This window comes from Pistacia vera, unplaced genomic scaffold (genome assembly GCF_008641045.1).
Source record: "Pistacia vera cultivar Batoury unplaced genomic scaffold, PisVer_v2 Contig598, whole genome shotgun sequence".
NCBI classification, from domain to species: Eukaryota; Viridiplantae; Streptophyta; class Magnoliopsida; order Sapindales; family Anacardiaceae; genus Pistacia; species Pistacia vera.
The window spans coordinates 537,145-549,732 of NW_022196443.1; the positions used below are offsets into that span (position 1 = coordinate 537,145).

Genomic DNA, 12,588 nt, shown 5'->3' on the forward strand with positions numbered 1-12,588 from the left:
AAAAAAAAAAAAAAAAAAAGTAAAAGAGAGGTCTCATCTTCCTTGTCTTCTTTAAGAAGACGTGCTTTATTTATTATGTAAAGTATGTACTACATTTATGCTTATTTTTCTTTGGACTTAAATGAAAATAACCATATACCTAAGTCCCACCGACTTTTTTTCACTTTGTTTTTTGCTATATATATAGTTTGTATTAATATTTCTTTCTCTTTAATTCTTCCGTAAAGCATATTTAGTGGCGTAGCAATGCAATTTGGACTCATTCTAACCATGATTAAATGGGTTGATTCAAAAATCTTTACTATTAGAAAGTTATTTGCGTGCGTATTTCTGAATCGTACTTTTTGTCTATTGACATGATAATGTTAATGTACGTTGTATTGATTGTCATCGCGAATATTAATAAGTTATTGTCGACAAGTATACATATATATATATTGGTCATGGCAATATTAGCAACCGTTACTATATATATATATGCAATCTTTTCTTTTACCCCAATGTATTATGAGACACATGAAGAAGAATTTCATTTTTTCAAATATGTAAGTAACTTTCTCATTTCCTTAATAGAGGAGAATATTTTTTGTAGTTATGATTCTTAATTAAAGGATTTTGTAACCTACAATTGCTTCATGGGTCCATATTGTAAAGGATGACATATATACAATTAATTAGGTTTCACATATGAATTGTCTTCTTGAGAATTTAGGTTTTTTCATTCTCAAAGAGAGGGGAGGAAAAAGTTGTTCAACTTAATTATAATATTGGGAATATTTTGGCATCCCACATGTTGCAATCAAATAAATAAATACCCAACTATGAATTATTTAGCATAACATTGATTATGTAACACCTCACTTTAGATTATATGTTCTACCTTTTTGTGACCTCGAAATGAATAACATTATATAAGAATCATATCATGCATCAATAAATATCCTAAAATTGATATCATCTTAATTGATGTCGATATGTGAAAGAAAATGTTTAAAAATAATTATGAGTGTCACTAATATAACACATCTAAAATGAGTGTCATATTGGTAATTTGTAAACTCGATGAGGGTATTTTAGTAATTAATAAGGAATTTTTATAATACAAAAATCAGTTAATATCTCAAAATTAAATATCTATCTTAATTGATATATAAAAGAAAATTTGATTTAACAAAATGATATGTCAATGTCATTTACTAAACACATCACTTAAAACGGGTAATTATTATTAAAAAAAAGTCATGTCAGTTCAATGGTAATTCAAATCGGATAAGGGTATTTGGTAATTAATAAGTATGTTTTTATTGTTACGCATATCAGTAAATCTCAAAATTAATTATCATCTTATGAGTATGTCATCTTTTTGATGTTGATATGCAAATGAAAAATTGAGGTAACAATGATACATCAGTGTCACATAATGTACAAAACAGTTAAAATCAGAAAAAATTATTAAAAAATGTCATGTCATGTCATATTGGTAATTTAAACTCGGATGAGGGTATTTTGGTAATAATAAGTGGCTTTTTACATTATGCATATCAGTTAATATCCTAAAATTAAATATCATCTTAATTGGTCTTATGTCATCTATCTGACGTTGATATGCAAAAGAAGAATTGAGGTAACAAATGAACATTATTATACGAAATATAAAACATTGTTAAAATGAGAAAGAAATATTATTATAAAAAGCGTCATGTCATGCCCATGTCATATGGTAATTTTTAAACTCGTACAAGGGTATTTGGTAATTGAAAAAGTGGGTTACTTACATAATTATATTTGAGAATGGAGATCGATCAGATGTCAACATGATGCATATAATATGAAAAACAGCTGTTTTAACCTTATAGGGTTAAAATCAGGTTCTGATACTGAGTCAAATATCACCACCAATGTAAAAGGAAAATAAAACCTACCTGGAAGACAGTCCCAAGTTTTTTCAGCCCTTTTGCCCTTAGTTTCAGAACATCCTTGGACACACTAGGGTCTTTCAATACCTGAAATAGAAGTAAAGAATGCCAAGAAAAGCAACCAGAGAAATTTTGTTACTATTCATGTTAATTCACCCTGCATGCATACTATGTCTTAAATTGACATATAATAAGTTCCACAAGCATCAATAGCGTAAAACATCTCACTAGCCATATCAAATTACATCTGGAGGAAGGCAGGATTATTAATTATGATGGAGTTTTGCATCTACAATGTTGAATGGAACTATTGCATCTATTTATATTGAATTCAGTTCAGGTTTCACTGCCTAACTTGCATCTATTTCGGGTAAAGGACACTTGAGGTAAGTTTCTAAGTAGGCCATAATGCGATGCACAGTCTTTTGCATAATAGATTTAATATTAGCAAGTTAATATAGTAAACTGAAAAGATAACTCAGCTCAAAATAGGTAGAATCATACCATAATCCATGCTGCATACATCAAAACTTTCTAAGCTTAAGAAAGGAAAAAATGGAACTTACAGCTTGGCAGATCCGTGATAGGGTTGATTCAATATCAACCACATTGATCTGCCAAAGGGATTGAAGCACAGCATCCTTCTTATCTTCAATGGCTTTCATTAGGTTCTCTTCTTTGTTTTCTGCTTGGTTAATCTTCTTCAGGTCTTCTTGTATTTGAATCAAAGAAACAGCACCTAGACATTCAGAAATGATTAACATGTTGAGTCCATTAGAAGGTCTAAACATAAATAAAAACCCAAGCCTATTCACCAAGTACAAATTTCCTAATTGCAGAAATGTTGTACCTGATGCTGCCATTACTTGCGACTTTATCTGATGGCCTTTATCTCGTACCCATTCTGCCAAAAATGGCACCTTCATAAACCGTTTGTCCTTTCCAAGCTCCTTTGAAGCTTGTCTTGTGTAAATATAGCCAATCGTGTGTAGCATAGCTTCACCAAAAGCTACAGAGGGCAGCAGTTATAGATTAATGCAAGTTGTACAAGTAGTAAAAATCAAATGAGATAACATTTGGATAGTATTTTTAAAAACAGCCGATTTCCTTTCAAAAGCCATAAAACTGAGTTCAGAATGTAAACCAGGTCATCCCATAACAGCAGAGATTCTAAAGAATTTATGCACACTAAGCAGTGTACGAATTTCCATAAATTAATCCTCTAACCTATTTTTTATTAAGGCTATGAACGATCAATGGTGCATGACATTGCATGTAAGTAGTGATGAATTAAATATTCACTAAGACTCCAAGAGGCAGCTAAAAGATGGCTTTGAAGACCCAGAAATGTCTTCATGGCTCAATGACTTTAGGGAATTCTGATTAACCATAGATAGTGACAGTTGAGGACTAAAGTTGAAGTTTTTCATCATCATGCTCCATCATGATGCCGCTGCCTTGGCAGTACAAACAATTTCAAATTTATAAAAATTTGAACTTCAGTCCTCATCCCAGACATGCTCTTGGGACCAATGAATATTTCATTGTTAAGGTAGGTTTCCAAATTCAACACTAAGGTTTTGATAGGTTTAAACAAATATAGCATACTGGTTCGAGGGGAGCTAGGAAAAATTTACCAGCCGCAGAGAGGCGACGAGCTTCTGAACTTGCCCATAGTACAAACTCGTCTGTTCGGCCTTCAACAAATGGTTCAAGACGATTTTTCAGATTTGTGATGAGCTTTTCTTCCCTCTCTTTCTGCAATGCCTGCACATTGGAAAAAAGGTTGAAGCTTCAATCAGGTCTATCAAAAAGCTCACATTTTGACAATACTAGTGAAGAAAATATACCCTCATTTTCTCCTGCATTTTCTGCCGACGAACTTCTGGGTCCTGCGACTCATTTTCAAGCTCAATGCCTGCCAACGTAGCCAGCGCTAGTTGCCCAACATAATCATCAAAAAACTCACTTCCAAAAAGCATGCCAAACACAGCTGAAGGATCCACCATGAACTCACTGCAAAGCAAAACAATATGAGACACCAATTTCCTCATGTTTTCCACAGGAATAAACAAATGTTTTAATAGCAAAAAAGGGGAAGAGGCACCCATTAACAAAAGAAAGAAAGGAAATTGGTTGAAGATGAATAATTATAACAAACCATAGTCAAATTCTTTATAAGTTTATCTAGAAGATGAAACAGGTAAAAGCAATGCTTGAAGTACATGAACTTACTGCGTTATTCCATCCTTTCCATGCTTGTCATACGCTTCACGCTTCTCAGGATCACTTAAAATCTGATATGCCTCACCAAGTACCTTTAAATATGTACCATAACCAGACAAATTATAGAAAGAAAGTTAACAAAAAAATCTGGAAAGAAATTATATGGTTCTTGAGATTTATAAATCCTTAATGCATCTTACAAAAAGGCAAAGAAGCACATTGATACAATATGCACAAATTAACCTAAAAATTCAAAATAGTAACAAATTAACGAACCAGTTTTCTGTTTTAAATTGATTTCCCGTTTCTGATAATACGAACTTGGGATTTGAAGATAAACTCACAGTAGTGAGGTGGACAATAACATGTTTAATTACACCAATCAAATGATAATATTTGAAGTTCTTATATATCAAAGGTATAAGCTTACCTGAAAATTTTCTGCAGCCTTTGGGTCTCCAGGATTTTTATCTGGGTGGACTATCCGTGCCTGCAAAAGAACATGGACAACTATCTCACAACCAAAAATCGAATGTAGCATAGACAAAACCCCAAAATTCCCAACCATATAATCATCAAATTACATTCTAAGGTGCTCATTAGACAATTTCGAAACACAAATTTAGAAGGCAATAAACCACAACATATAAAAATTGCTCCCAAAAACTGGTAAGTTCTGCTGCAACTTTGGCTTCAAATTGTATAAAACATAAACACATTTCAAATTACCCACAATTCCCCTAAGCGAAAAAAGCACGGGAGATAGAATCGAAACATTACCTTCAGGTAATAAGCCTTCTTGATCTCAGCTGGGGAGGCATCAACACTTACACCCAATATATCATAATATTCAGTCTCCTTCACCATTGCTTTTCTTTTACTAGACCTTCTAAAACCAGATACACGACCAAAATGAATTAGCCTCATGATTACCATCAAAACAAATAACTATACAACAATTAGCATGCAAACAATAGCTTATATAAAGGGCACCTCTTAAACGGATAAGGATTGGCTTTTAATTCCATGAAAACTAAAAATTGGAATAAAAATTTAACCTTGATAAAAACTATGAACCCACATGAATCATACACATAGATCTTAGCAAAAATAAAAAAACAACCGGCTTATTTTACCGTGTATTTATCAGTAATTACAAGAAAAATAATAAAACAAAATTAAGAATCTATAATCTTGAACTTCCATATGATTCTAAGCTCAGTTTTAGCTGAGCTAATCTAAGATTAAACTTACTTGTTTCAACGAAGCTGAAGATGAAATGAAGAACCCAGAAAGAGAATCAACGACAGAATGATAATGTGAATGATAACCTCAACATGAATCAAAAGTACTTTAGTTTTGTAATTTAGGACCCGAAGCTTCTGTTAAACGTGTTCTTGAGCGCAAACGTATCTCCTTTTTTGTTTTTTTTTTTTTTTTTCCCGATTTTACATGTGTTTGCTGTCATTTTTTGGGCCATGCACATGCACACGTACCAGAGTAATCATTTTGTTATGTCACACGTGTGGAAACATAGTAGAAGAAAACTTTATCAGGCCCAAGTAGAGATGGCAATGGGCCCGGTTTTTTCGGGTACCCGGCCCGGCCCGAAAAGGTTGGGGTTTGCCTGATGTTCGCGGGCTTGGGCTTGGGCCTGGGCCTGATTTTAAGGCCCGACCTCGGGTACGGGCCAGACCTAGGTATGCCTTCAGGCCCGGCCCAGCCCGACAATTTTAGTATTAATTTTCCTAAATTATCTTTATACTATATATTTAATTACAAGATTATCCTACATATATACACCAATTTTTCCCAAACCCTAATCTCATCTCATTTGATGAGTAGTAAAAAATAAATTAATATTTAAAAACTATTTTTAGAATTAAAAATATAAAAAAAATTGAAATTTATTAATATTTAAAAATTGAAATTATAAAAATGGGCTGGCTTGGGCCGGGCCTAAGGTTACAAAAAGCCCGTCGGGCCGGGCTTGGGCTTTACCTATTATACCCGTGACGGGCCCGGCCCGGGCTTGGGCCTTTGTCATGAGGTCGGGCTTGGGCCTGGGCCAAGGGGTACCCGGTCCCTGCCCGGCCCATTGCCATCACTAGGCCCAAGCCCAAATATGGACCCTGCCAAGAAATATTAGGCCCAATTGTAGTTTCTAGAATATAAAGGCCTTTTGTTACCCATGGGCCAAAGACGGCCCGTTATGTGAGTTACGGCCTCCCTATTCATTAATTTCTCTGGACAATACTACACTTACAGTCTTATGACCAATCTCACAAGTTTTCTCTCACAATTCCGAGCCTAATTGCGAGCTGTTACGTCAAGTTTGTAAGAAAAAAATTTATAAAATTGAGTTGTAAGTCAATCTTTATTGAATTTCTTTTGAATGTGAAACGTTCTATTAAGATGTATTGAGGATAAAAATGTTCTCATGAATTAAAATAGAAATATTTAGTCCTTATAAATTCAGTTTATGCCATTGTCGTCCCCCTCATTAGTTTTAAAATTTTACATTTTGGCTCCCATAAATGTAACTTCCAGATTGTTCTATGGCCCCTCTATTCATTGAACAATACATTTTGACCCAATTCTAGTTTCTAGAGAATACAGGCCTTTTGTTGACCGACGGGCCAAAATGGCCCGTTATATGAGTTGTGGACTCTCTATTTCTTTTTTTTTTTTTTTTTTTTTTTTTTGGTTATCACCAGGTGTCTGAGCCAGTTTGAGCATACCTCAATTAAACCCCCCAGCCCTTGAAAGCCCGATCGGGTAATCCTCCAGTGGTTACATTTTTAGCGCCTAAGAGGACTTGAACTTAGGAGCTTAGGAAAGCTCTTTTTGTCCTTTTATCCTCTGGGCACCTAGCGATGGTTTGACCTCTTTATTCGTTTAAGTGCTTTTGGATGTGACAAGTTCTATTAGGATGTGTTGAAAATAAAAATGTTCTTAGGAATTAAAATAGAAATATTTAGTCGTTACAAATTCAGTTTTAGCCATTTTAGTCCTCCCTCATCAGTTTTCAAACTTTACATTTTGGCTCCTATAAATGTAACTTCTTTGATTGTTCTCTTGCCCCTTTCTTCATTGAACATTACATTTTGACCCAATTCTAGTTTCTAGATTATAAAGGCCTTTTGTTACCCATGGGCCAAGACGGCCCGTTATGTGAGTTGTGGCCTCCCTATTCATTAATTTCATTTGGATGTGACAAGTTACTTTTAGGATGTGCCGAGGAAAAAAATGTTCTTAGGAATTAAAATAGAAATATTTAGCCCGTATAAATTCAATTATGCCATTTTTGTCCGAACAATGCTAGGTTCACGACTCAATCTCACAACTTTCTTTTATAATCTCTAATATGGCAGCTCGTCAAGTTGCTTGTATGGGTCCCACTGACCCATATGCAAGTTAACCAATAACAAGTTGCCACGTCGAGGATTGTGAGAGAAGGTTGTGAGATTGGATTGTCGATATAGTATCATTACGTCTGTCCCCCTCAGTTTTTCAACTTTACATTTTGGCTCCCAAAATGTAACTTCTTGATTGTTCTATGGCCCCTTTGTTCCAATTGAAGAGACACAGTGAAAGCTTGCTACTGGCTACAAGAAAGCAGAAAGAAAGTACTGCGATGGATGTAACTTCACGATCATCTCTTAGCAAAGTGCTTTTCGTTTTCGACTTCTCTTTGAAGCAGCCTGCAGCTTTCAGAAAAAGCAACTTCTGTCAGCAAAAGCAAAAATGTGTTCACACAAAATTGCAGCACCCAATTGAACTGCAAAATCCACCATCTTCTTCTTTAAAGTGGCTTTTTAGTACACCGCACTGTGTTGGACATGTGCACTGATCCAATAATCTATTAACCCACCACTCGTATTTTTAATTTTAACTGCTTATTTGGAAGTGCTTCTGCACTACCCAAAAGCACTTTTACACAGTTAATATATAAAAAGCCAGCTTGCTTGTGCTTCATAGTGTTGGAATTTTGACTAAATTGAATATTTTAAAAAACAATTTTTGGGATAAAAAGTATTTTATTTTATTAGTAGCAAAAATTTTTCTGAATTTAACATTAGAAAAAAAAAATAGAAGTATTTTTTTCTAAAATTGCTTTTTATAAATAATGTATTTTTAAATTAAGAAATTATATATTCATGTTAAGTAAGATCATTGGGTTTGAATGGCTCATAATTAAAGATGAGATTATATTTGGTTGCTTTGAATCCTATTCTTTCGTATCATATTAACTCTCTCCATGCTCGACGTGCACAGCCAAGGAACCATCATCGAATATTAACCCTCCATCACATTCAGCATGTACAACCAAGAACCAGGGACCCATCATCTATTAACCCTCTCTCACGGTCGGCGTGCACGCAAGGACCATCATTGCCTCAAACAAAGGTGACTCTGATAACATCAGTAACAGGCTTGGGAACAACTCACCTAAAAAAACTAGCTTAATAGAGGAGTGAGTTCAACCATAAATATACACCATAACAGTGTACCAATTGGCAAATAAGACAAGAGTAATACACTGATCTCACAACCCTTGACGTGACAGTTCCATGGTCAACTCGCACAATGGGTTCCGCCTACTTGTATGTGTTCTGCCTGGCATTTGCGAGCTAATCAATAACAAGTTATCGCATCAAAAGTTGTGATAGAATATACAAGTTCTAGTAGAAATACACAATATATTTGTCCAAATCAAAGAAATATTAATAAAAATAATTCTCAAAGGTCAACCAATGAAAACTTTCTATAAATTTTTTTTTTTTTTTTTAATAACACCCCACAAGAAAGATGACTTAAAATTAAAAAAAAAAGCTTTGAAATAAATCATAATATTCATATGGGTGACAAAATATTCTAGTATTTGTATAATTTAGAACAAAATTGGTTAGGTTTACATAATTAAACTGTGTTAATTAATTAAATAAATATATTTAATTAGTAGTAGATGAAGGGCATCACTCTTGATCTCAAAAACATTATGCTTAATATTTAATTACACGTTATTGCCACAATCAAAATCAATGCACTTTCAATTAACAGGACATCACTCTTTTTTCATTAATTAATTAATTAATTAAACCCCTTTAATTAATTTTTTTTTTGCCTTTTTATTAAAACAATCAATCTTTCATGGGCCATAGACTTCTAGATCATCGTTAACCAGTAACACCATTATCATCATAATTAATAAAATTATAAATTAAAATGTTTTTCTCATTCTAAAAAAACTCTCACTCTATATAAATTAATTATTAGAAGTGTATTTCTCCCACATCACCGAATCAGTGGGCTGTTATGGATTGTGTATATATATAGTTAGATTTCCTTTTCCTTTAAACTAGTTTTTGATGTGAACTGAATTTACTAAACCCATTTTCATGATATGGGTTGAATACTTGAGTTTCATCCAAACCCGTATATTATTAATAATAATGATATATATAATATTATAATTATATATATATATATATATATATATATAATATATATTTTAATATAGTTGAAATAATAAAAGGCAATTCCTAGAGTAAAAAAGTATTAGGATGATTTCTTCCGCGAAAAAAAAAAATGTTAAGTGCAATATGCTTTCTAGAAAGCATTTTCAAATATTTTAATTATGAATTATGAAAAAAAATGCATAAACAATTTTTTTATAAGAAAAAACAATAATAGTTCTTTTCGAAAGGGGTTTTTCAAGACTCTTATTTTTTATTTTTTAAATTCTCCAACAATTTTATTTAAAAAAAAAAAAAGAGTTTATTGCATGTGTTCCCCTTAATTATATAAAATAATAATCTACCCCCTGTCTCAATGCTTTGTCAAGATTCTATCATTTGATTATCACACACACACACACACATATATATATATTTTATTTTTGATCTGTTAAATTAAGTATCGAAACTCTACCGAAAAAAAAAGACTTAAATGGGTGGCCACATGCTTAAGTAATGTCCGTCTATTGCTCGAGAGTTGTTTAATTAAATTTTTACCAACAAGCAATCAAATCCAAAAAGGCCAAAAAAAAAAAAAAAAAAAAAAAAGGAGTAAAAGAGAGATCTCATCTTCCTTGTCTTTCTTTAAGAAGACGTAGCTTTATTTTATTATGTAAAGTATGTACTACATTTATGCTTTATTTTTCTTTTGGACTTAAATAAAATTAACCATATACCTAAGTTCCCCCACCGACTTTTTTTCACTTTGTTTTTTTGTTATATTATATAGTTTTGTATTATTAATTTCTTTCTCTTTAATTCTTCTTTAAAGCAATATTTAGTGGCGTAGCAATGCAATTTGATGGACTCATTCTAACCATGATTAAATGGGTTGATTCAAAAATCTTTAACTTAATGAGAAAGTTATTTGCGTATGTATTTTCTGAATCATACTTTTCTGGTACTATTGACATGATAATGTTAATGTACGTTGTATTGATTTGTCATCGCGCAATATTTGATAAGTTATTGTACGACAAGTATACATATATATATATATGGTCATGGCAATATTAGCAACCGTTACTATATATATATATGCAATCTTTTCTTTTACCCCAATGTATTTATGAAGCCACATGAAAGAAATTTCATTATTTTCAAATATGGTAAGTATATACTTTCTCATTTCCATTAATAAGAGGAGGAATATTTTTGTAGTTATGATTCTTAATTAAAGGATTTTGTAACCTACCAATTGCTTTCATGGGTCCATATTGTAAAAGGATGCACATATATACAATTAATTAGGTTTTCAATATGAATTTGTCTTCTTGAGAATTTAGGTTTATTTCATTGTCAAAGAGAGGGGAGGAAAAAGTTGTTCAACTTAATTATAATATTGGGAATATTTTGGCATCCCACATGTTGCAATCAAAATAAATAAATACCCAACTATGAATTATTTAGCATAACATTGATTATGTAACACCTCACTTTAGATTATATGTCTATACCTTTTTGTACCTCCAGAATGATCTAACCTTATATTATAAGAATCATATCATGCATATCAATAAATATCCTAAAATTGGTTATCATCTTATTTGATGCCGATATGTGAAAGAAAAATTGATTTAAAAAATAATATATGAGTGTCAACGTAATATAACACATCACTTAAAATGAGTGTCATATTGGTAATTTGTAAACTTAGATGAGGGTATTTTAGTAATTCATAAGAGAATTTTCTTATAATACAAAAATCAGTTAATATCTCAAAATTAAATATCATCTTAATTGATCTTATGCCATCTTAATTGATATATAAAAGAAAATTTGATTTAACAAATGATATGTCAATGTCATATACTATAACACATCACTTACAATGGGTAAATTTATTATAAAAAAAAAAAAAGGTCATGTCATGTCATATTGGTAATTTCAAAATCGAATAAGGGTATTTTGGTAATTAACAAGTAGGTTTTTTATGTTACGCATATCAGTAAATATCTCAAAATTAATTATCATCTTAATTGATGTTGATATGCAAATGAAAAATTGAGGTAACAAATGATACATCAGTGTCACATAATGTAACACAACAGTTAAAATCAGAAAAATTATTATTAAAAAATGTCATGTCATGTCATATTGGTAATTTTTAAACTCGGATGAGGGTATTTTGGTAATTAATAAGTGGCTTTTTTTACATTATGCATATCAGTTAATATCCTAAAATTAAATATCATTTTAATTGGTCTTATGTCATCTTATCTGACGTTGATATGCAAGAAAAGAATTGAGGTAACAAATGATACATTACTATCACGAAATATAAAACATTTGTTAAAATGAGAAACAAATATTATTATAAAAAGCGTCATGTCATGCCATGCCATGTCATATTGGTAATTTTTAAACTCGTATAAGGGTATTTTAGTAATTCAAAAAGTGGGTTACTTTACATAATTATATATTCTTCAAAATATATCAAGTTACTTGAGTGGTTACGGAACTATGATTAAATGCAATGGATTGTGATTATGATATGCATTAATATGACCACCGTTTGTCACTTGAAATGTTTTCTATTTTATTTGTTGTTTTCTGTATTTGATATTCAAATTGCAAAAGTTATTGGAATCTTAAGAAAACCATAGCCTCTATTTTCTCCATAAAAAAATAAAAGTTGGAGCCCATTTGCTATGCCTATGTCCCTCCTTCTTGGCTCTTTTCTCTTCTTGTTTGTGTAAAAATAAAGTGGTGATGCCTTTAACCCCATTTTCTTTCATCACTTCTTGGGTGCCTATTTGTCTCTTTATCCATTTTTATGTAACTCAAAAAAGGTGAAATTCTTCAATTGAGTCTTCATCTTTCCCTCTCCAAATCCAAACATAATCTTTAGTTTTGTGTATCCTCCAACTTTTGATTCCTTTATACAAAACCCTTTTCCCTGTGGGCAACAACGATGTCACAGAACC

General features: G+C 32.0%; 1 protein-coding gene across 2 annotated transcripts; it reads right to left on the reverse strand.

Moving 5' to 3' along the window:
- Nucleotides 1-1,873: 1,873 nt before the first annotated feature.
- Nucleotides 1,874-5,586, reverse strand: LOC116110132 (chaperone protein dnaJ 10-like). 2 transcript variants are annotated; one of them, XM_031396363.1, is made up of 9 exons: nucleotides 5,397-5,586; nucleotides 4,923-5,028; nucleotides 4,573-4,632; nucleotides 4,152-4,234; nucleotides 3,767-3,932; nucleotides 3,554-3,683; nucleotides 2,767-2,925; nucleotides 2,483-2,655; nucleotides 1,874-2,003 (listed from the first exon to the last, which is right to left on the reverse strand). In XM_031396363.1, the coding sequence occupies exons 2-9, from the start codon at nucleotides 5,007-5,009 to the stop codon at nucleotides 1,890-1,892; spliced, it is 972 nt and encodes a 323-aa protein (XP_031252223.1). In that variant the 5' UTR covers nucleotides 5,010-5,028; nucleotides 5,397-5,586; the 3' UTR covers nucleotides 1,874-1,889. The 2 variants fall into 2 exon arrangements, with proteins under 2 accessions (XP_031252223.1, XP_031252222.1); XM_031396362.1 differs by having other exon boundaries at nucleotides 4,923-5,031; nucleotides 5,397-5,585.
- Nucleotides 5,587-12,588: the final 7,002 nt, after the last annotated feature.